This window comes from Adiantum capillus-veneris, chromosome 12 (assembly GCF_014529385.1).
Source record: "Adiantum capillus-veneris isolate H3 chromosome 12, ASM1452938v2, whole genome shotgun sequence".
Taxonomy (NCBI): Eukaryota; Viridiplantae; Streptophyta; class Polypodiopsida; order Polypodiales; family Pteridaceae; genus Adiantum; species Adiantum capillus-veneris.
Window position 1 is genome coordinate 8,044,861 of NC_140942.1, and position 25,693 is coordinate 8,070,553.

Genomic DNA, 25,693 nt, shown 5'->3' on the forward strand with positions numbered 1-25,693 from the left:
GCACCACTTCAAACAATAAAACATATACTCATGACTCCTCCCCGTCGTCTTGCTCCTAGGCTTAACCAGTGCCTTGAGGAACACCATGCTCTCCCTACTTCTTCACTTCATCTTGCCCAGTATTTGAAGGCGCTCTTGCTCCCTGACAACATCGGTCCCCTCCTTCGCTGTCAACTATGATCAATATCGCCTTTCGAAATCTATTTCACTTCAAAATCAAAAGGAATCAGTTCTGATTCTCCTCTAACACGATTTTTTTAACAATCGTTGGCACATCTATAGATTTGGGACACCTTGAAATTAAACATCAAATATCTTTAAGATTATTGAGACTCATGATGCAAATAGCATTAGGAATGAGGAGCTCTTGAGCTTTCTTTTCATGCCACTGCATTGGGACAATGGGTGCACTGCGGCAGAGGCCGCTTGGCATACTGACCTTTACTTATGTTCTACTCTTCGAGTCTTCTGTAGTGGTCCGAGTCCAATACTTTTTATTAGGAAGCGCGTGAAGAAGGTGTTTTGCTTGTGCAGAAAAGGAACCGTTGCGCGGTAGCTCCATTCTCCTCTCTACTTCCCCCCTGCCTCTGCTCCCCCACTGCTTGCTTCCATTTTTTCATCACCTCACCCGCAATGCTAGTAGCAAGCTGCTCTGTTACCACCTTCTTACTGAGCTTTAACATTTCCCTGCTTGCATTCTCGTCGACATTGTCGCTAGCTTTCTGATTGATGAAATTCACTGCTGGACTCTACCTCCCTTTAGAATGCAAAGCTTATGGAATGCAAAGGCACTGATTTGCTTTATTTCCGTTGCGCTCCTTGTCTGTTCCAGCGAAGCATGCCTTGATGGGGGAACGCTACCAGAAAGGCCGTATGCAGCTTCCCTAACGGATTTTGGGGCAAGCGGCGATGGCGTAACTCTCAATACACGGGCTTTTCAAGCTGCCATTGCTTATCTGCAGCAGTTTTCTACGCTGGGAGGCTCGCAGCTCAACATTCCACAGGGTACTTGGCTCACGGGAAGCTTTAATCTCACCAGCAATTTCACTCTCTATCTGCACAAAGATGCTGTTATTCTGGCGTCGCAGGTAGGTACTTCATCAGTGCTTTTCGAGCTTTGTTTTCTGTTTTTTCTCTTCTTGAAGATGGGAAGATGTTCATCTCACTTTCCTACATATAGAGCGACTCAACCCGGGAAATCTCACCTGCCGCTGATCATATTAAAACGACAGTGCGGCAGTGCCTTGCTTGACATAGAAAAATGAATAGCCTCTATTGCTTAGTTTGCATCGTCAGTTGTGATTCTTTCTTCAGATTTTCTGCTCTAGCCCCTGCAGAGATTGTTCTTGATAATTCCCTCGTTTGCGGTTAGCACTAATTGCAATCTTATCAATCTTATGGCTGAATGGGCTCTGGAGGCCTCTGTGGGCACATCTTTCTTAGCTTTATAACATTAGTATGTGCTCTCCAGGCCTAGATCCAGCCCTCCTACATTACTTCTGGCAGTAAGGATGGTTAGATCCACCTGCGATAATTGGTTGTAGGGTCGAAAGCTTGGATCTACGGTGGGCAGTGTTTGTTCATTTTTGAAATAGATGAGGCCAATGCAAGTGAATTGTTTATGCAGCTAGGAGATGACCTGTTGCATTATTCCGCTGGCTTTACTGTTTCTTGATAGTGCATTCAGATGTGTCGGCGTCGCTTCAGCCAGATTAGCCCATCTTTTGAGAATCTTTTGTGCGGGAATTCTCTCTTCAAGCATTCCTCACTCTCCTGTGGGGGATTAGCTTTCTAGAAGATAGATTAAATCTCTGGCTGCCGATCTGACCAAATTTTACTAGTAGTTGAGGGCGCCAAGCTTGGACGCTGGAATCACAAGAATCTTGAAGGCTGCACCTCTTGAGACTTTAAGATTATTCAACGCCATGGGAGGTGAATATTGCAGCACAGTATGTTAGTGGTACTCGCCTTTGTTCTACTCACTCTGCAGGAGAATCAATGTTCTTTCGCATCTGGCATGAGATTTTCAGTTCTCATGCATGGCGTTTCTAGGACAAAGGGACGCCTGTATACTGGAGCTAATTTTAGAAGGGGATTTTCTCTAGCTACTTGTCGACTTCCTTACCATATTGCCTGGGTTTCTAAGGATATGCTGCCTCTGTAATAACATCACCTTGGACTATTTTCAAGAGTATTGAGTGGGCGGTGTCGGTCAGATATTCGAGATGAGGCACACATTAGGCTCCTAGCTAGAAAAAGCGGTGATGCTAGAAATCATCGCCTTAAGTGTCACACATTAGGCTCCTGGCTAGAAAAAACGGTGATGCTAGAAATGGATAGGGCCAGGAACCTCTTTTGACCAGCAAGGTGTATTGAATAATTTAGCTGAGCTTGCTTAAACCAATGTGTTGTTGGGTAAACCTAGCCATGGGTACCACTTCCTCTCTCATGATAAGAACGTATGGGAAAACCCCTTAGTCTACTAGATACCCATGTGGCATAAACCCATGTGATTATCCATGTGACACTTTACACTGATTTTATCGTTGATTGCCTATCCCATGATGACATAAGCGCTCAATGAGCCTATAAATTCAGTTTTGTATTCACTCATTCTTAGTTCAATTATCAAGAGCATTTCCAAGTCTACATTGTGTTAGTGTGTCTAGTCTATCACACAAACGCACACACACACCATGAACGCTTCACTTATTTATCCATTCTAATCTCTACATGTGATGTAATATTAATATCTCTTAATCACTTTTCTACGATTCTTCTCTCTAATAAGCACCGCTCAATTATCGATGCTCGGACACGTTCTTGGATTTGCTCTTTGAGCCACTACCTTTCATGCTAATTGGAGTTAATTAGTGTGCATTGCATTGGAAGTTACTTCATTTGGAGGTCTTGGTTGCACTTTTGAAGCTATTCAATTGGGTGAACACGCTTATGTGTGCAAAGATTTCTTCATGAGTTTCACAACATACTAATCTGCATTCAATTTGGATCAATACGGAGGGATTAATGCCTTGATCAAAATCCTCATTCTTTGATCAAGAATTTTGCAATTTTCTGCTCTTGCTGAAGACCAAAGGACCGCCCAAATTAGGTGTGTGGAAGGCTTAACTTGAAACGGTAAACATCACCAAATCAGACCAATTTGAGGAGTTGCCGTGTGAAAGGAACCTTTTCGGATAAAGGCACATGCTCATTTGCATCCGGCCAAAGGTAGGAGGCGGTAAGCCATTTTGAAGACCCACCTCAGGTCCACCACGTCATCGGCTTCTTGTTGCCAGGTAGCTGCGAGCATTGGCGCATCAACGTCACCTGCATAGTGCTGCCGACCACAGCTCCACCTACCGGCAAAGCTGCCCCGACGTCAACCCGTTGATGTGTTGCAGATCAGCCAGCTCATCGGCACCAGCTCATCATAAGCACTGCCATCGATCTCAACCTGCCCTACCGGCTGATCTCTAGACTCTTTATCCCGCTTGGCACCTGCGTATCATCCTCCAGCTCTCGCAAGCGCTTGTTGAGCAGGATGAGAGCTAAACTGCCAACAATTTGCTCTTGCCAATTGCCAAACAAGGTGCCACATTATATCGGCACAAGGATCCCCTTTCTTTGTGTAACCATATACATGTGGTAGTGATGTGTGTGAACACACTAGGACCGCCGGGGCATTTTTTTCCTCTTTAGGAGGTTTTTTTCCCCGAGCATTGTATATACGCCCATCACTCTAGGATTATCTATCTTTCCATTGCACACTAAGTAACACTCTCTATTGTGTGCCTTGAGCTTCCTTCGTCTTCTCCAAGCTGTGTGCGTTTCTCTGCAACCCTAATTCCAACAATTGGTATCAGAGCAGGTTGCGCCTCCCGGGCTTAGTCGCCAGTTGCTCCAGCACACGCTTGCTCACTTTCTCCGATTACAGTGAGCTTTGGTGAGCGTTTGCAGGTCGACAAATATTTCGGGTAAGCTCGTAGAGCTTAGTCTGCTTAGAGTTCTGATTCGGGCTCATTTCGGTCTCCATTTCCACTACAGGCAGTACTGCACAGGCTATTTCGTCATTTTGTGCAGAGTTTCTGTCAGTGCCGTTTTTTGCATAACAGATGCCTTACAGTCTTCTACGGTTTGTGCTATATAGCACGTGTTGTTTCCGCTCCATTTCTCCTATTTTTGAGCAGTTTTTACATCAGGTGCAACATTTACCATGGCTGACAACAACACAGATGTCTTCAAGATGTTTGCTGCTGAGGACAGGTTGGATGGGAACAATTACCCTATGGGGGCTTATATGATGCAACACGTTCTTGTGTCAAAGGGCGTCTGGAATATTGTGCAGGGCATTGATGTACGTCCTGGTTCTGAGGATGTAGGCGATGTTGAGGATGTTGCAGGTCTTGCTGCAAGGATTGCTGCTATGAGAGTTGTTTTGCCTACGGCAAAACAAGCCTACAGCAAAACAAGCTCGCTGGGATGTAAAGGATGCGCAGGCTCATGCATTGATTGCGTTGTCTGTGAAGTGCACCATTGTTCCTCACATCCGTTCAGCAAAATTTGCAAAACAGGCTTGAGATATTTTGGCCGGTCTTTATGCAAGCCGCAATGAGGCTAAAATTGCTTTGCTGCGTAAAGAGTTTGAGTTAAAGATTATGCATGAGGAAGATGATACGGACACTTTCCTTGCTAGTGTCAAGGATATCAATGAGCAACTTATTTTTGCAGGTGAAGTCATTTCAGACAGTTTCCTTGTGCAGATTGTTCTTGATGCCTTACCAGATTCTTATCAGACTTTTGCTAGTACTTGGAGACTTATGACCCAAGGAGATCCAGAAGTTGTCAAGTTTGATGCATTATGCACATTGTTGTTGCAAGAGTCACTTTTGAGAAAAAGCAGGACTAGACAGCGTGCAATTGAACAGGATTTTATTGATTCTCAAAGAAAGGGTGGTAACAGCAATGTGGCGACTTCTTATGGTTCTGCTGCGAGTAGCAAAACTTCTGCTCCTAATGCTTCTGCTGGCAGCACTTCGTCTGGCAATTCTGGTGAAAAGGGCAAAAAGAAGATGCGTTGTCATTATTGTAAAGCTAATGATCACTTGATCAAGCAGTGTCCTAAGTTGAAGGCCAAAGAGGTTAAGAAGAAAGAGGGGGGTTCCACTGCAAATGCTGGTTTCACTACAAATGTAGCCATTGTTGAGTCTTCTGTGAAAGGAGACTGTGACGCTGATGTCGATACAGAATGGGCTTTTAGTGCAGAGTACACTTACAATCTTGCTATCGATGATGCATGCTTGTCAGTTGCTGCAGATTTACATGTGTGGTATTTCGATAGTGGTGCTACAAAGCACATTACCTCACATCGTGAATTGTTCACCTCTCTCGAGTCTGTCCCTCATGGGAATTCTGTCACTTGTGCCAACAATGCCTCCTATCCAGTTCAGGGAGTTGGAAAGATTGTGCTTACTGTTGCTAATGCTAGTTCTTTCACACTTGTTGATGCACTTTATGTACCTGGGATCAAGAAGAATCTTTTGTCTGTATCTGCACTTGCTAGACTTGGACTTGTAGTCAAATCTGTGGATGACAGATGTACAATTCATGATCTCAGTTTTGGTGATAAAATTGTTGCATCTGGCCTTTTGTGCCGTGGGCTGTATAAGCTCACTTTGTATGACAAGTGTGGACAAAATTTTGCAAATGTTGTTGCAAATTCAAGGGCTATTTCAAATGCAAAACTTTGGCATGCACATTTTGGTCATCTGAGTTTTGCCAGTTTGCTGCGTTTGCAGAAATCTGATATGGTTGCTTCTTTGCCGCCTCTTGAAGCACCTGTCAAACATGTTTGTGAAGGCTGTATTTTGGGTAAGATGCAACGTTCTAAGTTTCCAAAAGGATGGTTTAGTTCGGGCCACATGCAGGTTGCAGCTTGTGCATAGTGATGTTTGTGGGCCCATGCAAACTCCGTCCTTGGGAAATTACCTTTACTTCGTGACTTTCATTGATGATTACTCCAGGCATGCATGGGTATTTCTGCTTAAAGCGAAGTCTGAAGTTTTTATGTGCTTCAAACAATTTCTGGCTGTGGCTGAAAATGTCTCGAAATGTACTATGGGCACCCTCCGTTCCGATCGAGGGGGGAGAGTATATGTCTCATGAATTCAATGCATTTCTGGCTAGTCGTGGGATAAAACACCAATGTACAATGCCTTATACACTTCAGCAAAATGGTGTTGCTGAGAGGAAAAACAGGTCACTTACGGAAATGGCACGATGTATGGTCAAAAGTCAAGCTTTGCCGCATTCTTTTTGGCTTGAGGCCATCATGCGTGCCACTTATGCACTAAACATGTGTCCTACGAAAGCTTTGCAGTTTATTACTCCATATGAAGCATGGCATGATAGAAAGACTTCTATTGAGCACATGCGTGTTTTTGGTTGTTTGGCATATACTTTGGTGCCACAAACACAGCGCAGAAAATTGGATGATAAGGCTATCAAATGTATTTTTGTTGGTTATAGTGCTGAAAGCAAAGGTTACAGGTTGTATCATCCGCAAACAAAACGTATTCTGGTTTCACGGGATGTAGTGTTTGTGGAAGATTCTGTTCAGCCCTTGCTGTCATGTAATAGAGAGAGTAATGTAAGCTCACAGGACATTTATGACACTTTGTTGCCTCTTTTCAGTGATGGAAATACGAATGTAAGTTCCAATGAGACAAATGTACAGCCTATGGGGGTTTCTGAAAATGTTACAGATCAGCCTATTACTGATGCAGATGTACATGATGTACTTGATGAGGAAAGGGCTGAAAATGAGCAAGCTAGAGGTATGCAAAAATGGCTGGTGCACACTTTGCGTGACAGTAAATTGGATGCACCTTTGTCTAGTCGTACTCGTTTAGGCTCTCGCCATGCATCTTATGCATCATATTGTTATGCTTTGTCTGTGTCTAGCTTACATGATGTTGAGGAGCCTCTGTCTTTTGTTGAAGCATAGAATTCAGAAAATTGGATAGTTCCTATGCAATCAGAATATGATGCACTTTTAGAAAATGACACATGGACTTCATGTGATTTGCCTCCTCGCAAAAAGGCCATTGGTACGAAGTGGGTTTACAAGTTGAAACGCAAGCCGGATGGTGAGATAGATTGCCATTAGGCTCGACTTGTTGCAAAGGGTTATGCACAGCAAAAAGGCATAGATTATGAAGAGACTTTTGCTCCCACTTGTCGTATGACTACTGTGCGTTTTCTATGTGCATTGGTAGCTAATTTTGGTTGGGATGTACATTAATCAGACATTGTTACTGCTTTCTTGAATGGTGACATATTTGAGGATGTTTATGTAACGCAGCCTTGCAGTTTTGTCATAAAAGGACAAGAGGACAAAGTGTGCAGATGTAAGGAGGCTTTGTATGGGTTGAAGCAATCTCCTCGTGCTTGGTATGAGAAAGCTGACACTCATTTGGTCAAACGAGGCTTTCGTAACAGTCCAACAGAAAGCACATTGTATGTAAAGCGTGAGGGTGATGTACTTCTCATTGTGGTTCTTTACGTCGATGATTTGCTGATCAGCGGACCAAATGAAAGACATATTACTGAATTTAAGGCTGATTTGAATGCTACTTTCAAGATGAAAGATTTGGGGCTGTTGCATCATTACTTGGGTATACAGTTTAAGCAGTGTCTGGTCTATGATCCCCCGTGTCTTCAAGCCCAATCTCACCAAGGCTCACTTCTATGGGAAAAAGTGATTTAATCCCGGCGATGGAACCATGAAACTGGCTTGTTCAATCCAAGAAGGGCGGTAGACTTTACTTTAAACCTTGATTTAGCTTTCACCCATTTAATTTGTCGTCCACTTTACCTGTACTTTCAAGACACAACAAAGGGGAGAGGGATACAGGCTGCTAGATTGCACCTGTATGAGTAGACCGACACCAGATTGGCCCCTAACTTAGGCGCCCCTTTCGGTATTTCTTTATTGTTCAACAGAGGGAATAAACGCTGTGGATCCCTACAAGCTGCCCCGCACACACTTGGCTGAATTTCAATTGTTCCGGCTCGATTTCGGCAGCATAACTGTATTAGGACCCTTCACAGTCAGTATTCCCACGCATTGACTGCCTTTCCCGACGCATACGGGCACTTCGCAAAACCTGGCGAGAATCTGCAGCACGCTGAATTCTCTATTTTTAGCCCCGAAAATGCGCCAGATCACCTGTACAGTGGTCCCCTCGCGTCCCCGAACCTCCTGGGGGTATTAGGGACCGTTTAGGGCCAAAACCCTAATCCTGCAAAAATACACAGCAGGCTGTAATTTACTGTTTCGGGCTCCATTTCGCGTGCCGGTCGCATCCTTAGCAAGTCCTCGAGCTCCCGCACCTGTAGGGCTACTTGCCCTTTGAATCGGACGAGATTTCTGGCGTGAAACCTCTCCGAATTCACCTGTACCTGCGGGGGGATTAGCCGCTAGCTAATCCAATACCTGTGCAAGAGGCTCTTGCCTCGGCAATCGCGCATGAACCCACACAACTGTACATTGGTCAAATGAAGAGCCCACTAGAGGGGCATAACATACTGCCATAGGGGAGAGAGAGGGCAGTGCGTAGCGTGCAGGGCATCACTCCTGGCACCGCACTGTACGTAGGAGGGAAAGCAAGCACTCCATAGCTCTTAACCTGTGACAAAACTGAAAATGAGGCTCTCTTCCTCCTAAATTCAGCGCCAAATCTTGGGGGGATTAGCCGCTAGCTAATCCAGTACCTGTGCAAGAGACTCTTGCCTCGGCAATCGTGCATGAACCCACACAACTGTACATTGGTCAAATGAAGAGCCCACTAGAGGGGCATAACATACTGCCATAGGGGAGAGAGAGGGCAGTGCGTAGCGTGCAGGGCATCACGCCTGGCACCGCACTGTACATAGGAGGGAAAGCAAGCACTCCATAGCTCTTAACCTGTGACAAAACTGAAAATGAGGCTCTCTTCCTCCTAAATTCAGCGCCAACTCTTGTTGCATGAGGCAAGTGCACTAGAAGGTGCCACTTGACACATTTATAAGCATTTTCCCGTTTCGGGGTTGCCGCCTAAAAATCTCCCAACCGGTTGCCCAGTTGACTTCACGGCAGAGTAAGAAAATGTTCCCCTTGTCATTCCGGAGGTAATGACGCAAACACATTTTCAGGTCCCAAAATAGCAGTTCCCTAAATTTTTAGGAGATACTGCCATTGTATCTTTCTAGGTCATCCGACCCTCTTTGTACACTGCGGCCACATCCAGAACTGAAATGTAGCCTCTGTAGCAAAGGATTCCACTTTGGCTAGTCAATGACCCCACTTGGCTAACCATAGTCTTTGTCCAACCTTAGTGCTCTCTTGCCCTCAGGCTTGGACTCCCTCTGGACAGTTCCACACTAGCTATGCAATGCAGGGCAGTTAGATTTCCCGAGGGGTGTTTCCAAAAAGTGAAAGTAAATAGATAATAAGAAAGAAATCAACAAAAAGGATAGATAGTAGTCACACGCTGGTGACATACCCCCCTCTTGAAATCTCAAACGTCCTCGTTTGCATCTATGTCGTACATGCTCATAGTCAACATTGATGTATTCAACACCTGTCGACACATATACGACACATACATGCTCATTGTCAACCTTGGTGTATTCAACACCTCGTCAACACATGTATTGCCTGCGTGTGAACCCTGTCCCAATGACATAGTGGTAGCTGCGCACTCTACCATTGCTTTGAGTCACTAACTTTCCAATGACAAAATGGTAGCTGCACATTTTGCCACTGTCTTATGGTACACGTTGGATCCCGTAACACTTTCGAGCATACCCAAACCGACAGTTTAAGAATGCAGTTACACATGTACTCTTTAATAGAAGCAATTACTGTATCCTTGACAAACTGACAAGAAATACTCACTTCTATAGCACTAACCAAACTTTTGGATATTCCATAAGAGCAATTGCCAAACTGACAATCTGTACAGCTCTAACATTCATGTAATAGGTATTTCATTTGAGCTCACTTTAAATACCATGTACATCATTTGTTTCAAAAGCCATTGTCACACTGACAATCCATGTAGCTTTGAAACTCAAGGGGTCAAGGTAGGTTGCAAACCGAAGGCTTCAAGGTAAAGTGATAACACAGTTGGTGACTTTGCAAGTTCACCTTCCTCCATCCACTTAGCATCCATTGGTGGATAGTTTTTGAACTTTACCAAGTAACGCCTAGCAACCTTGCCTTTCACTTTCCTTTCTTTGTGTGCCAAAATCTGTTCAGGGACCAAGATCTCGTCAAGTTTCTCGAGATCTTCTGGCATATCTTCTGGCATGTGAGTCTTCTCAGACCCACATAGGGTCTGAGAAGACTCACATGAAACGCATTATGAATCTTCCAACTGTCAGGCAATTTCAGCCTATATGCAACATCACTGATTATGTCGCACATTTGAAAAGGCCCATAGTAACGCATGCTGAGCTTTGGAAACAATCTTTCCTTGCCCTTCATCTTCTTTAACCTTGCCTTTTCAAAGCGTAAAAGCACCCAATCACCAAGTGAATATACCACTTCACGACGGTGACGATCAGCTGCTTTCTTTTGCTTTGCCTGAGTCTTCTCTAAGGCCACTTTGACCTTCTTGTACATTTCATCCATGTCCTGAACATACTTATCTGCTTCAAATATCTTGTCCTTTGTGTGCAGTATGGGAGGAACTTTCTTGCCACCTTCAACTATCTCAAAAGGTGCCTTGCCAGTTGATGAATGCATTGTATTATTGTATGCATACTCCACCAATGGCAAATACTGCTCCCACTTTCCTTTATGCTCTGACACATAGCACTTCAGCAGATCTAGGACAGTAGAATTTTCCTCTTCTGACTGCCCATCTGTTTGAGGATGAAATGACGAAGAGAATTTGAGCGTTGTGCCCATATTCTCAAACAAGCCTCTCCAGAACAAACTTGTCATGCGTGGATCACGGTCGCTAACAATACACTGTGGCATGCCATGATACTTGAAAATATTGCTCATAAACAAGCATGCCATCTGATCTGGCTTTATCTTCTTCCTGACAGGAATAAAATGAGCCTGTTTGCTAAATCTGCAAATAATGGTCCAAATACCATCGTTTCCTGTGTGCGCTCTCGGAAGATCAAAGATAAAATCCATAGCAATACTTTCCCATGGTTTATTTGGAATAGGTAGTGGTTGCAATAACCCTGGTGCCTTTTGCCTGTCAAACTTGACCTTTTGGCATATTAGGCATTCTCGCACAAAGGCATCCACATCTCTTCTCAATGTAGGCCAGTAGAAGAATGTCTCAACCACTCTAACTGTAGCATCGATACCACGATGCCCTGCATACGGTGGGACATGACTCTCTTCCATAACTTTGTGTCGCAATGGCTTTGTGACACACAATCTGCCATGCATCATCATGAACCCGTCCACATGCACAATCTGAAAATGGAACACGGACAAGATATTTGCCCATCGCATATGCTTCTCAGATAACTTTGTCTGTGTCAAGAAGTATCGCAAGGTTTGATGGTCCGTTTGGACAACGAAGTCTGCACCTAGCAGGTAGTGTTTCCAACTTAAGAGTGCATGAATCACAGCCAGTAACTCTTTCTCATAGACCTGCATGGTCATCTCTGGCCCTTGCAAAATTCTGCTCTCATAGGCTACTACCCTGCCATCTTGCATTAGCACTGCACCAATGCTACTACCACAGGCATCACATTGGACCACAAATGACTTCCTAAGATCTTGCAACACAATGACTGGATCTGAAGTCATCTTTTCCTTTAAGAGATTAAAAGCTGAAATCTGTTTCTGTGTCCATCTAAAGGTGACTGCCTTCTTTTGAAGAGCATGTAAAGGTGAAGCAATCTCAGCGAAATTTCGGATAAACCTTCTGTAATAGGAGCATAATCCCAAGAAACTTCGGACATCGTGCACCGTCTTCAAATTTGGCCATGACTTGATCGCTTCAACTTTAGCAGGATCCATTCTAACACCATCCTTTGAGACAATGTGTTCGAGAAAATGAATCTCTTCCAGAAAAAATTCACTTTTCTTTGCATTGATGAGCAACCTATGACTGCATAACTCTTTGAACACAATGGCTAAGTGATGCCTATGCTCCTCTTCATTCTTTGAGTAGACTATCATGTCATCAAAGAATGTACCAACAAACTGCTGGTGTGGACGGAAAATTCTGTCCATCATCCTATTGAACGTAGCAAGAGCATTTGTGAGACCAAAGGGCATCACTAAAAATTCGTAAAGGCCAAACGTCGTTCTAAAAGCAGTCTTGTGCACATCCTCTGATCTAATGCGGATCTGATGGTACCCACTCTTTAGATCTATCCTGCTAAACATAGCTGCTCCTTCTAATTTGTCCATAATATCATCAATTCTAGGTATAGGGAACCTATTCTTGATGGTATTCTTGTTCAGTGCACGGTAGTCTATGCACATACGCCATGAGCTATCCTTTTTCTGCACCAACAACACTGGAGAACAGAATGGAGATGAACTGGGCTGAATCAGCCCCTTTTCTAACAGCTCCTGTACTTGGCCCATTATCTCTTTCTGCTGAGCCGCACTAACCCTGTACGGAGGCTTATTTGGTGGGCTACTGCCTGGCACCAAATCTATCACATGGTCCTCGGGTCTCTCTGGCGGTAATTGAGACGGTAATGAATCGGAAAAACAGTCACTATACTGTTGTAAAAACATTGACCTTTCTTTATCTAGCACAGATAAGTTTGATTCATCACAATCTGACACTTCACGTGCAAAAACCAAGTACGCAGAAAGATGCTTTTTCATTACAGAAGTAATAGCAGAAACTGATACAGTGGGAATAGACTCCCCTTTAAGCTTTACATCCAGAATGTGAGTCTTTCCCCTGCTCTGTACAGTGATCTTTTTGTTGTAGGCATCCATGATTCCCTGTACACGAAACAGCCAAGGAATACCTAACAACACATCACATCCGTCCAGTGGCATGATGTAAAATTCTTCAGCATCTACATAGGACTGGATATGTAGACGCAATTTTCCAATGATGGGTGTCACAGCCTCTGTATGGCCAGGACATGCCAAACCTGCCTCTGCTGTATACCCCATCTCTTCAGGTCTGATTCCCACCTTTGAAGCCAATTATGGGGAAATGAAGTTGGCTTTGGCACCTGGATCAAAGAAGATGAGCACTGTTTGATCCCTGACCTTTCCCCATGCTCTGTAAAGCTCACTTGCATCTGAATTTGGCTTGTCGCCCACCATATCTGGCACTAGACCAGCCATGGGCTTCTTTCCTTTCCTGTCCTCCTTGTCTTCAGAATCAGCTGGCCTTTTCTTTGTAGGACAATTGTAAGCAATGTGGCCAGGCTGCTCACAAATAAAGCATTTGTTCTTTGACCTCAGGACCTTCTTTTGCTCTTCAGACTTGCGAGGAAAACGTCTTTTCCATTTCTTCGCTGGTCCCTTTTCTGATTCAGCCGAAGCTTTGCCTTTCCCTGCGTTGGCTGGCTCCTGAGTCACTTTAGGAACCTCCTTGGGAACATACTTCTTCGCTGAATTTTTCTTGGCTGATCCTTCCTCGACGCCAGTATTGAATTCACAATCTTCTCCCTTGAGCAAACCATTACCAGTGTTTGCTACCTCAATGAGCTGCATCAAAGTAGTGACTTTGGTCTTCGTGCAGTATTTTCTCAATCCTTTGGGTAGGCCACAACAGTATTTTTCAATCTGTTCTGTCAATGGCACAAACCTATAGGAAGTTACTGGAAGTAGAGCTTTCCAAAACTTCTGATTGTAATCATCCAGATTCTTGCAAGTAGCAGCATTAAGCTGGTGCCATTCTGTCATGACATCTGCTTCGAAATCATCAGATGACCACGCTGTTGCAAAAATCTGCTTGAAATAAATCCATGTGAACGGAGCTTGCCCTTGAAGCAATAAAGTTGTCCACCATTGTCCCGCATTCCCTGTCAAGAAAGTGGCTGCCTTCCGAACCTTGGAAGCCTCTGTAAAGTTTCCCCCTGCATAGGCCTTGTCATACTGCTGGAGGAATGAGAGAGCCTTCTTCCTGTCATCAAACCCTGTAAAGGTCGTGAATGTCACACCTTTGCCACCTTCTTTGTACGGAGTTGGCCTCTCCAGCGGTGTTAAATTGTCATATGGAAGTGACTGAAACATGGGAACATTGCTAGGGTTCATTTGTGTTCCCTGACCGCAATTAAGTTGACCTGGAAATGCCATATTTGGCTGCTGATTTGTAATTCCAGCCATACCAAAATTTGCCTGTGGCATCCCAAATTGGCCCTGAGTGCTTTGAAACCCTGGTAGCATGCCCGTGACACCATACATGGGGTTAGGCATCATCGTTTGAGCACCCCCGAACAGTGTTCCTCGCGTGTAAAACTGATTTCCAGGTGCATGACCAGCCATGCTCTGGAATACCGATCCACCTCCAAAATAGCCAGGGTGTACTGAAGGTGGTGGGAAGACCTGTTGCATAGCCTGTAGGTTGCTTCCTTGTCCATTAGAACCAGCTATAGGCTGCTGAAAGGTGGCGGGCTGAACTGATACAACTTGAAAGACTGGCATCTCAGCCACCTGTTCTTGCACCTTAGGCACAGGTTGTGGAGACTGCACGTTCTCCGTCAAGTGTATAGGTGTTTCCATTGATTGTGCAGTATGAATCACCTGTGCTCGAGCCTTAACAGGCTTTTGAATATGATCCAGTGACCCAACTTGCTGAGACGGAACAGGAGGTTGCAGAAAAGCTAAAAACCTCGGGTTCTGCATTACTTGTGTGAACATAGCCACAACAGTAGCCAGCTGGGTCCTGAATATATCATCATCTGTCTGTGGTGGTCTTGAGGACTCACCCACTTCATGTGTCTGTTGACCCTGTGAAGAGGAAACCTCTTCAGTCACATCATCTGGTCTGTCAGCCATAATTGCAATTCCCTGTGTCTGGTCTATGATCCCCTGTGTCTTCAAGCCATCTGACCAAGGCTCACTTCTATGGGAAAAAGTGATTTAATCCCGGCGATGGAACCATGAAACCGGCCTGTTCAATCCAAAAAGGGCGGTACTTTAAACCTTGATTTAGCTTTCACCCATTTAATTTGTCGTCCACTTTACCTGTACTTTCAAGACACAACAAAGGGGAGAGGGATACAGGCTGCTAGAATGCACCTGTATGAGTAGACCGACACCAGATTGGCCCCTAACTTAGGCGCCCCTTTCGGTATTTCTTTATTGTTCAACAGAGGGAATAAACGCTGTGGATCCCTACAAGCTGCCCCGCACACACTTGGCTGAATTTCAACTGTTCCGGCCCGATTTCGGTAGCATAACTGTACTAGGACCCTTCACAGTCAGTATTCCCACGCATTGACTGCCTTTCCCGACGCATACGGGCACTTTGCAAAACCTGGCGAGAATCTGCAGCATGCTGAATTCTCTGTTTTTAGCCTCGAAAATGCGCCAGATCATCTGTACAGCGGTCCCCTCGCGTCCCCGAACCTCCTGGGGATATTAGGGACCGTTTAGGGCCAAAACCGTAAACCTGCAAAAATACACAGCAGGCTGTAATTTACTGTTTCAGGCTCCGTTTCGCATGCCGGTCACATCCTTAGCAAGTCCTCGAGCTCCCGCACCTGTAGGGCTACTTGCCCTTTGAAGCGGACGAGATTTTTGGCGTGAAACCTCTCCGAATTCACCTGTACCTGCGGGGGGATTAGCCGCTAGCTAATCCAGTACCTGTGCAAGAGGCTCTTGCCTCGGCAATCGCGCATGAACCCACACAACTGTACATTGGTCAAATGAAGAGCCCACTAGAGGGGCATAACATACTGCCATAGGGGAGAGAGAGGGCAGTGCGTAGCGTGCAGGGCATCACTCCTGGCACTGCACTGTACATAGGAGGGAAAGCAAGCACTCCATAGCTCTTAACCTGTGACAAAACTGAAAATGAGGCTCTCTTCCTCCTAAATTCAGCTCCAACTCTTGTTGCATGAGGCAAGTGCACCAGAAGGTGCCACTTGGCACATTTATAAGCATTTTCCCGTTTCGGGGTTGCCGCCTAAAAATCTCCCAACCGGTTGCCCAGTTGACTTCACGGCAGAGTAAGAAAATGTTCCCCTTGTCATTCCAGAGGTAATGACGCAAACACATTTTCAGGTCCCAAAATAGCAGTTCCCTAAATTTTAGGAGATACTGCCATTGTATCTTTTTAGGTCATCCGACCCTCTTTGTACACTGCGGCCACATCCAGAACTGAAATGTAGCCTCTGTAGCAAAGGATTCCACTTTGGCTAGTCAATGACCCCACTTGGCTAACCATAGTCTTTGTCCAACCTTAGTGCTCTCTTGCCCTCAGGCCTGGACTCCCTCTGGACAGTTCCACACTAGCTATGCAATGCAGGGCAGTTAGATTTATTGAGGGGTGTTTCCAAAAAGTGAAAGTAAATAGATAATAAGAAAGAAATCAACAAAAAGGATAGATAGTAGTCACACGCTGGTGACAGATGGTGGTATTGCCTTGTGTCAGAAAAATTACATAGAGACATTGCTATGTAAGTTTGGACTTGAGGATTGCAAACCTATTGCCACTCCCATGGAAACAGGTTTGAAGTTGAGTCTACATGATGCTGGCGATCCTGTTGATGTCACTCTTTATCAAACTGTTGTTAACAGGGCTGCCTCATTTATGTATGCAACACGAGGCCGGATATTCAGTTCGCAGTCTCATAGGTCAGCAGATTTATGCATAGCCCAGGGTCTAAGCATTGGCAGACTGTCAAGAGGATTTTTCGCTACCTTAGTGGCACTTTACATCTTGGCTTGTTTTATCCCAAGAGGGGATCATTGCCGCCAGACTTACATGCTTTTTTGGACTTAGATTGGGCTGGTTGTTTTGACACGCGAGTGCCCACAAGTGGTTTTTGTTTCATGCTTGGCAGTTCATGTATATCATGGTTGAGCAAGAAGCAACCTACTGTGGCTACTTCGAGTTGTGAGGCTGAGTACAGGGCAGTCTTCACAGCTACGGTTGAGTGTGTATGGCTCAGACGCCTTATGGCTGATTTGGGTGTTGGACAGGACACTGCCAACACTATCTACACTGACAGCCAGAGTGCATTGGCAGTTGCGAGGAACCCAGTTTTTCATGCTCGCACAAAGCACATTGAGGTGCATTACCACTATGTCAGGGAGAGGCTCTCAGTAGGAGAGATTAGCTTGGCTTATGTGCCAACACAGGACAACCTTGCAGATCTTTTCACAAAGGCATTGTCTCGTTAGAAGCTTGAAGCTTTCCGCAAAGCTTTTGGGCTTACTCCCCTTTGTGGACTGATCATGTCCTCAGGGCATGGCACTTCCCTTTACTCATGTGCAAGCTCTCGTTCACCGCATCACTCCAAGGGGGATTTGTAACCATATACATGTGGTAGTGATGTGTGTGAACACACTAGGACCGCCGGGGCATTTTTTCCCTCTTTAGGAGGTTTTTTCCCCCGAGCATTGTATATACGCCCATCACTCTAGGGCTATCTACCTTTCCATTGCACACTAAGTAACACACTCTCTATTGTGTGCCTTGAGCTTCCTTCTTCTTCTCCAAGCTGTGTGCGTTTCTCTGCAACCCTAATTCCAATACTTTGGCATTGATTCTCACGGTCGAGAGTTGTGAAAAGGGCCCATTGTTTTAAACCCTTTCGAAGGTCACGTTGAAGGGCAGAAATTCCCCAAGAGCTCAAATTTAAGCTCTCTTAATGCAAAGAGCCCTTCTCAGCACCTCGAATAGGGCCTAGAGCCACTTCAAATGGTGCAAAGGAAGAAAGCCTTTCTTTCTCTTCAAGTACAAAGCATTGTATGTATCATCCAATCTACGTTATCATAATCCGAGTAGCACCAAAATTCTCGAGCTTGAAGGGGGAATTCGTAGGAAAAGTATTGTCGAGTTTATTTTTCAAGGCACAATGCTATATAGGTATGCACTATCTGTAATGTACACCGGAAGGGATTGATGGTGAATGCCAGGATGAGTGCTCAGTGCGTATTCAAGGTTCCTTTTACTTCATAAGAGATGTGCAAAGACTAAAGAGAGCAGAGAGAATGATACTATGAATGAAGGTTCAGAGAGAGAGAGAGAGAGAGAGAGAGAGAGAGAGAGAGAGAGAGAGAGAGAGAGAGAGAGAGAGAGAGAGAGAGAGAGAGAACTACCACTAGATGGGGTCCCAATTTCCAAACCTCCCTCCAAGGGCCTCCTCTTTATCACTAGAGAGGTATTTGCTTTAGATTGCACAATTGCTGATACAATGGTCCTAGATGCTAAGATGCTGATAGGATCTTGCTGCAGATGCTTGGGTCTGCAAGGCTAAGGGCTGAAAATGAAAAATGCTAGGGATGCTGAATGGGATTTGCAACTGTGACGAGACTATGGGTTGATCTGCTGTCGTCGATGGACTGAAAACTGAAAAACACTGGCTGATCTCTGTCTTGGGCTGCAAATTGAAAACGTTGGTACTGATGGCTGGATCTTTGATGGTATGACGAGGTTATGGCTGAAAACTGAAAGTGCTAGTACTGATGGCCTGATGTTAGATGCAAGGGAAGTGTTTAAGGATTTAGCTCGGATCTAGTATTCTGCACAAACACAAGGGATACTTTACTTCACTTGAAAGAATTGAATTGAACTGAAAGAAAGAGAGAGACAAGAGAGAGAAAAGAGACGACACAGGGATGTCGGGTCCCAACCCTCAAGGTCCCTCTTGCTCTGTTGCCAGAGCAAGTACTTTCTTTATTCTTGTACAAATGCTCATACAATGAGTGAATGTTGAGATGCTGATGCTAATGGGTACTGATGTTGTGGTACTTAGGCCGACGATGATGTTGACGATGACGATGACGATATCGTTGACGACGATGATGTCAAGGCTGAAATCTGAAAACATTATGTACTTCTGCTAGAGATCTGTAATTGTGGCAGTACCGTGGCGAGGATCTGCAACCGCCAATGCATGTGAAGCTGAAATGCAAAAACGCTAGGTTGATCGGGGCTGAATTTGCAATGCGTTGGTTGCTTTGAGCTGAAACCAAAAACGCTAGGCTGATCTGGGTGTTGATGGTTGATGATGGATACTGATATTGTGGTACTTAACGACGATGTCGTTGATGACGACGATGTCAAGGCTGAAATCTAAAAACATTAGGTACTTCTACTAGAGATCTGCAACTGTGGCAGTACTGCGGCGAAGATCTGCAACCGCCAATGCATGTGAAGCTGAAATGCAAAAACGCTAGGCTGATCGGGGCTGAATCTGCAAAGTGCTGGCTGCTTTGGGCTGAAACAAAAAACGCTAGGCTGATCTGGGTGCTGATGGTCGATACGGCGAGGATCTGCAACCTGGAAGGGTGCAGTACGGCGAGGTTCAGGGCTGATCTGAAAATGCTGGTTTTATGTGGTGAAAACACTGGGCTGATCCTCTTGGAGAAAATACTAGAGACGCCTGAGGTGCTGCCGATCGGGTGTCTGCCTCCTTGTGTCTCTGCATTCATCTGCTCTCTACTGGCGCCCCATGCTTCCTTTTATAGTTCCTTTGCCATTTGCCCTACCTACATTTCAACAAGGGTAAATAAAAAGTCACTTATTAAAAAAATATTATTTTTAAGTGACTTTTGTTGGGAACAGGGTAGGGCAAATTAATCAAGCAAGTACATAAGAAAGCTAGCGCTAGCACTTTCTGGCAGAGAAGGCGGGATACAGAAGAGAAGGCACCCACAACAGAACAGGCGGGCACCCTCAGGCTCCCAACGTTTTCTCAACAGTTCAGCCCAATGTTTCCAGCATCAGCAGTTCAGCGTTTTCAGCCCACAGCCACCAACGTTTCAGTTTTCAGCCCTTAGCTTCGCTTGACCGCAACTCCTTGTTGCAGTTCCTCACTGCATCGACCAACCCGCAGTAGATCAGCCTCGCGTTTTCAGTTTTCGGCCAAGACAGCCAGTGTTTTGCAATTCCAGCCCAGATCAGCCAACGTTTTGCATTCTAAGCCTTTGCACGATTCGATGGTTGCAGATCAGTCCCGCAGTACCGCCACAGTAGCAGATCCATAGCAAAGCATCTAGCATTTTCAGTTTTCAGCCTTGACGCCATCCTCGTCGACACCATCATCGCCATCGTCATCGTAGTCTCTATCTCGACGACGACACCTTCGTCATCGTCATCGTAGATCCCTATCTTGACGACGACACCTTCGTCATCGTCATCGTCATCGCAGTACAACGACACCATCGTCATCATCGTCACAGTCACTTAATGTGAGAGTGTTAGCCTCCCAATCAATGAGAGGGTTATGCTCACGAAACCATCTTATGCCCAAAAGCATATCACATCCTGAAAGAGGAGACACAAGAAATTTCCTATGGAAAGCCGCTTGTTGAACTGTAAACATCACATCAAGGCACTCTTTCGTGATGAGAGAGTCCATACCAGGAGCGAAGCCAGAAACCTCGAGAGGAGATTTCTGACTAACCTCTAGGCAGGCTCTCTCAACAAGAGAGGCACTAATCACATCATGCATACTGCCTGGATCAAACAATATGATAAAACGCTGACCCTTTACATGACCATAACACTTCATGAGAGACTCATCAATGTGTGTGTCAGAGACATGAGAAGATTCAGCTTGGTTCATTAAAGTGCTTGTGGTTGTTGTGGGTGGCTTTGGTTCTTTAGGTGGGGTTGTCTTAGGACAAGCCTTCTTAATGTGACCCTTGACGTGACATCGAAAACATCTACCTTCCTTAGCATAAATCACTTGTTCTTCAGTCGTGATGTATCCTCCTATAATTCCTTGTGCAGCTTTTTCATCCGGGGTTAGCTTAGGTTTTGCAGGTGCTTTAGCTTTACCCTTAGATTCAGCGCCAAGCGTTCGTACAACTGCCACGTCATCAGTTTTTGCGTGCGTGCGTGTGTGAGTCCAACTTTATTTTAATCCCTTTATGTCACTGGGGCCCCATCGGACGGGGTCCCCATAAGTTGGTAGGACTTCTTCTTTTGCTACTTGTTCTTCTTAGGGTTTAGGCCCCTCGGCCGGCATCTGCAAGTTGGCTCCATTCTTTAGGGCTTTGACACGTCAGCAGTTTGTGACACCGGCTTCTCAATTTTGACTTCCTTGGAGACAGATCGAGTGAGAGCGGCATCAGCTCTCCTCAAGCTTCCATCCGGAGTGGCTCAGCTCTATAGTGTCTCCTCGGCGACCCCTTTCGACCTCGACTTAGCGATTTGGCTTTGACAATTCCCATTTTCCTCCTTCGACGGCACATACATACAACACATACGGCTCTAATCATTCTAGAGCGGATTTTACTCGAGTGCGCTTGGCTCTTGGACTGCGTTACGACCATAGCGGATGGTTGTACTATGTGTCTGGTTTTTGGTTGACGAGTTCATCGACCGACAAGGTAGCGTGCCAGTTTTCTGGCGGTTTTGCTCACATGTTGCGCATCCTTTCGAGTGCAGACTATGTGGCTCATGTAGTGCTCATGTATGATTGTATTGGTCATTCGAGAGTGTTTTTAGCATGGTTTTGCTATGCATGCATTTGCGGATAGAGCGTGAGCTAGGTATAGCCCGCAGGTAGCAGATTCAGAGGTTTACTAGATTTTTGGATAGGTGCAGTTGTGCATAGAGCCGCTCATCAGGAGTGAGCTAGTTTGCGAGGGTTTTGGCAGTCTATGTATACCATTTGTGGATTTATCCTGTCATGCTTTATGCTATTTTGGTGAGATTTTTGAGTTTCTACTCGGTTTTAGGGGAAACTCTATCGGATTTTTCCTAGATTCTCACCATGTTTTGTACGTATCTACACTTCACTCTCTGATAGTTTAGTAGTGTGATGACTCGTGAGAGACGGTGGTCTCGTAGTTGCCGATTTATGCGATGTTGGCATTGTAGTCACGTAGGGCACAGTAGTCACATAGGGCACAATAGGTGCGGTTCTTCCGGCAATGACACATCCATACGCGATGAGTAGTCTTGATGATGCAGTGCATGCAGATAGCGCAGGGGAGGCTAGTACAACTAGGTTTCTGTAGATTTCGTCACGTTTGGGCGTCTCATGTACGACCTACTAGTGTCGAGGCCGGACCTAGTAGCTGTAGTGGGAGCATTTGCTGTAGGCATTGCCAATCGTACGATGACCGGCACTAGCATGATGCATTGTGGAGTTGTCTGCGGGATTTACATGCAGACTCTAGCGTAGATACGCATGCTCGCCTATAATTAGAGCCGATACGGCTGTATGTAGATCGACTGAGCGAGCTAGTGGACGTAGGTTGAGAGAGTCTCTCACCTAGTTTCTTGTACATACTAGTAGTTTAGCTAGTAGCACTCACTTATCGGTGCATTGCCTATAAGTGGGAGGTTGTTTGGATAAAGGCGTTAAGCCTTTGCCCGCGGCCAGATGGCCAACCATCCGCCCACTGACCACCAACCTTATTCTCAAACAATAAGGGGCTCCTCTATCACTTGAGGCCTGCTCCACCCACATAGCACCGCGTCCTACTCTTCTCTCTCCTCTTCCCTCTCTTGTACACACACGCATCCGCACACGAGCGCACTTTCATCTACACTTATTGGTGAGATAGTCTAGTGGTGCTGTGCACCTGTTTGCCGGTCCTAACTAGCTCAGCCCAATGAAATAATGCTTAGTTGCTGAGTGCATTCTTAGGGGTTGGAAAAAAGGGCCACCTGAAGCATAGTTACCAGGAACGGGAAACCGGAACGGGAACGCGGAACAAAATGCCATTCCCTGTTACGGGTACTCACGTTTGAAACACGGGACGGGGACTCGGAACGGGAACTTGGAATGGGAACGGGGAACGGAGACCTGAAAACGGCCATTCCCTGTTACTATGACCTGAAGTTATCCCTCATGTTTCTCCTTGTGAGTTTCCTTTTCTCAAGTGCCGGTGGAAAGTAATTAGTGTTCGTTTTGGCATGGTGTGTATGGTGCACATCTGCATATAGGGCTTTGATGCTGTATGCACAATGTGCTTTCTTTTCTAATCCATATTATTTAGGCAGTTTCACTGTGTATCCAAAACTTTTTTTTTAATACAGAGATGAATTTGTTGCATATCGTAGACTAATTTCATTTTATGATACCCTTCTGTATATGAAAATGTGAGAAGAGATAAAATTTAATAACCCCATCTCTTCTGGTTTTGAAATTTTAAAAAGCTAGTTGCTGTGATTGCATGATGAACGGGAACATTGATCTAGAGGTTAGAGCATGAATTGCTTTTAGGTACATCATTGTGGTCTGGCTAGTGATGAGATAAAAAGCAATTTCTGTTTAGTAGATGATTGCCCGGATGATTGTCCGAAAAGAACACTTACAAAGAGTCAAGACACTTTGCACCATGTGACAATTTGTTCACTCATCTCTTTACTTTCTATCAGTTTTTTGTTATAGCGAGGGGTAATTCATTCAAGCCATGTCTTGCATCTCTTGTTTGGCTGTAAAGGATCTTTTTAATGTGAAAGGTGAAGACAGCATTCTTTCTGCATCATGGTAATGTTTCTGTTGGGTTGCAGAATATCAGTGACTGGCCTATCATAGATCCTTTGCCATCATATGGGAGGGGTCGTGAGCGTCCTGGAGGGCGACACATCAGTTTGATTCATGGGGAAAATCTCAATGACGTTATCATTACAGGTAACTTGGCTTAATGGATATGACATGTAGGTTAACCTTTTTGCGAGTCTTTTATACCTTGAAAATGAAGCCTGAAACATAGCTGCTTTCTGGCAGGTGACAATGGGACTATTGATGGGCAAGGATCTATTTGGTGGGACATGTGGTTTAATCACACTTTGGAGCACACTAGGGGACACCTTGTCGAGTTCATCAATTCTCAGAAGATTATAATCTTCAACGTGGTGCTGAGGGATTCACCTTTCTGGAATATCCATCCTGTGTACTGCGAGTATGTTTTTGATCAAGTAGATGATGCTTTCTGCTTCATCTTCTCTCGTCCTTCTTTGCATTGCTTACAAAATAGTGGTGCTTTTTTTTCCCAGTCAGGTAATTGTCAAGGATGTGTCGATCTTGGCTCCAAGATCCTCTCCAAACACAGACGGAATTGATCCTGGTACTGGTCATCTTGTTCATGTACATGCATGCTCTTAGTAGAATACAAAAGGACACACCATTTGGACTGGTTATTTGATGTGCCTAAGAATGTCGTGCTTTTTCTTTTTGTGTTACACAGACTCAAGCACAAATGTTTGCATTGAGGATTGCTATATCAGCAATGGAGATGACTTGGTTGCTCTCAAGAGTGGGTGGGATGAATATGGGATTGCATATGGCCGCCCAAGTGCCAACATTGTGATTCGGCGTGTGATAGGCTCAACGCCTTTTTCTGGGATAGCGATTGGTAGTGAAATGTCAGGCGGTATAAGGGATGTGTATATAGAAGACGTTCAGTTGTTCAACACTGGGACGGGCATAAGAATAAAAACTGCACCTGGTCGGGGCGGCTATGTCACAAATATCACCATTACAGGAGTGACAATGGAGGGAGTGCAGAAAGCGATTGATGTGACGGCTAATGCAGGAGAACATCCTGATGCCAATTTCAATCCTACTGCCTTTCCTCAAATCAAAGGAATAGTCATGAATAACATAGTGGGACGCAATGTTTCATATCCTGGTCGATTGTTGGGTCTTCAAGAATCACCTCTTCTTGACATTTGCCTGTCCCAAATCTCTCTTAACCTGTCCACTCTCAACGTGTGGTCATGTACGTATGTACAAGGAAGTGCTTCTTCGGTGCATCCGGCTATATGTTCTGATTTGCAGAGCTCTCAGGGTCAGCTTTGTGTTAGTACTGGCTCAGTTCGAACTATCAACTAGAATTGATGCAAATATGGTAGGTATCCTTAACCAATGTAAAAGCAAAGGGGTTTACATCACACACACACACACACACACACACACACACACACACACACACACACACACACACAGCCCAAAGCCAGGGGAGACGGTATATGTCGAAGCTTGTTAAGATAATGTAAGAATAATAAAGCTTTTAACCTCTCCCCCTTCCTCAAGCAAGGTTGCAACTTGCATCGTCCTCAGATCTACTAGCATTGTAATAATGCCCAAATACGTCAACATGGTGAGGGCTCATGTCGGCCTGCTAAGTTCTTCCCTAAACAAAAGTGGAAAGAAATAAAGACGACGAAGCATTTATAGCATCAACTTTCCATCAGAGCTTGCTTGCAGAGCAACTCACGTTTTTGAACTTCTTCCTTGTATTACATACACGAGCTGCTCTAGAGGTCGACTGTATGCACCCCTTTCATTGTTAAGGAGCAAAACAATCTCAAAGCCGTTAGACTATATTATTTGCAACCTTGGTACCACACTTTGCAAGTCCCCATGATCGTCCACTAGCATATCTTATGCATAGCAGCTCCAAGAGAGATTGAATGTGCCTTCAAAGGAACCTGGATAATCCTTAAATTCAAAACCATGTGACCGTAGGTGTGTCTATTCCAAAAGCCTCTGAAGTTTGCTACAAGAAAAACTTCGCATATGAAAGGATAGAGGTGACACAAATGTGAGCTCG

General features: G+C 45.0%; 1 protein-coding gene across 1 annotated transcript; it reads left to right on the forward strand.

Moving 5' to 3' along the window:
• Positions 1-557: 557 nt before the first annotated feature.
• Positions 558-25,319, forward strand: LOC147445278 (putative polygalacturonase). Its single transcript, XM_086524842.1, has 5 exons — positions 558-1,088; positions 23,649-23,769; positions 23,866-24,040; positions 24,135-24,205; positions 24,326-25,319. Exons 1-5 carry the CDS (start codon positions 765-767, stop codon positions 24,970-24,972), a joined length of 1,338 nt encoding a protein of 445 aa, XP_086380968.1. The 5' UTR covers positions 558-764; the 3' UTR covers positions 24,973-25,319.
• Positions 25,320-25,693: the final 374 nt, after the last annotated feature.

What these genes read in the sequence shown, in the direction of transcription:
- LOC147445278 (XM_086524842.1), top strand. Translation starts at nt 765, where the DNA reads ATGCAAAGCTTATGGAATGCAAAGGCACTGATTTGCTTTATTTCCGTT. An exon ending in CTGTTATTCTGGCGTCGCAG is followed by an intron (nt 1,089 to 23,648) that starts GTAGGTACTTCA and finishes GTTGGGTTGCAG; the next exon opens with AATATCAGTGACTGGCCTAT. An exon ending in CACAGACGGAATTGATCCTG is followed by an intron (nt 24,206 to 24,325) that starts GTACTGGTCATC and finishes TGTGTTACACAG; the next exon opens with ACTCAAGCACAAATGTTTGC.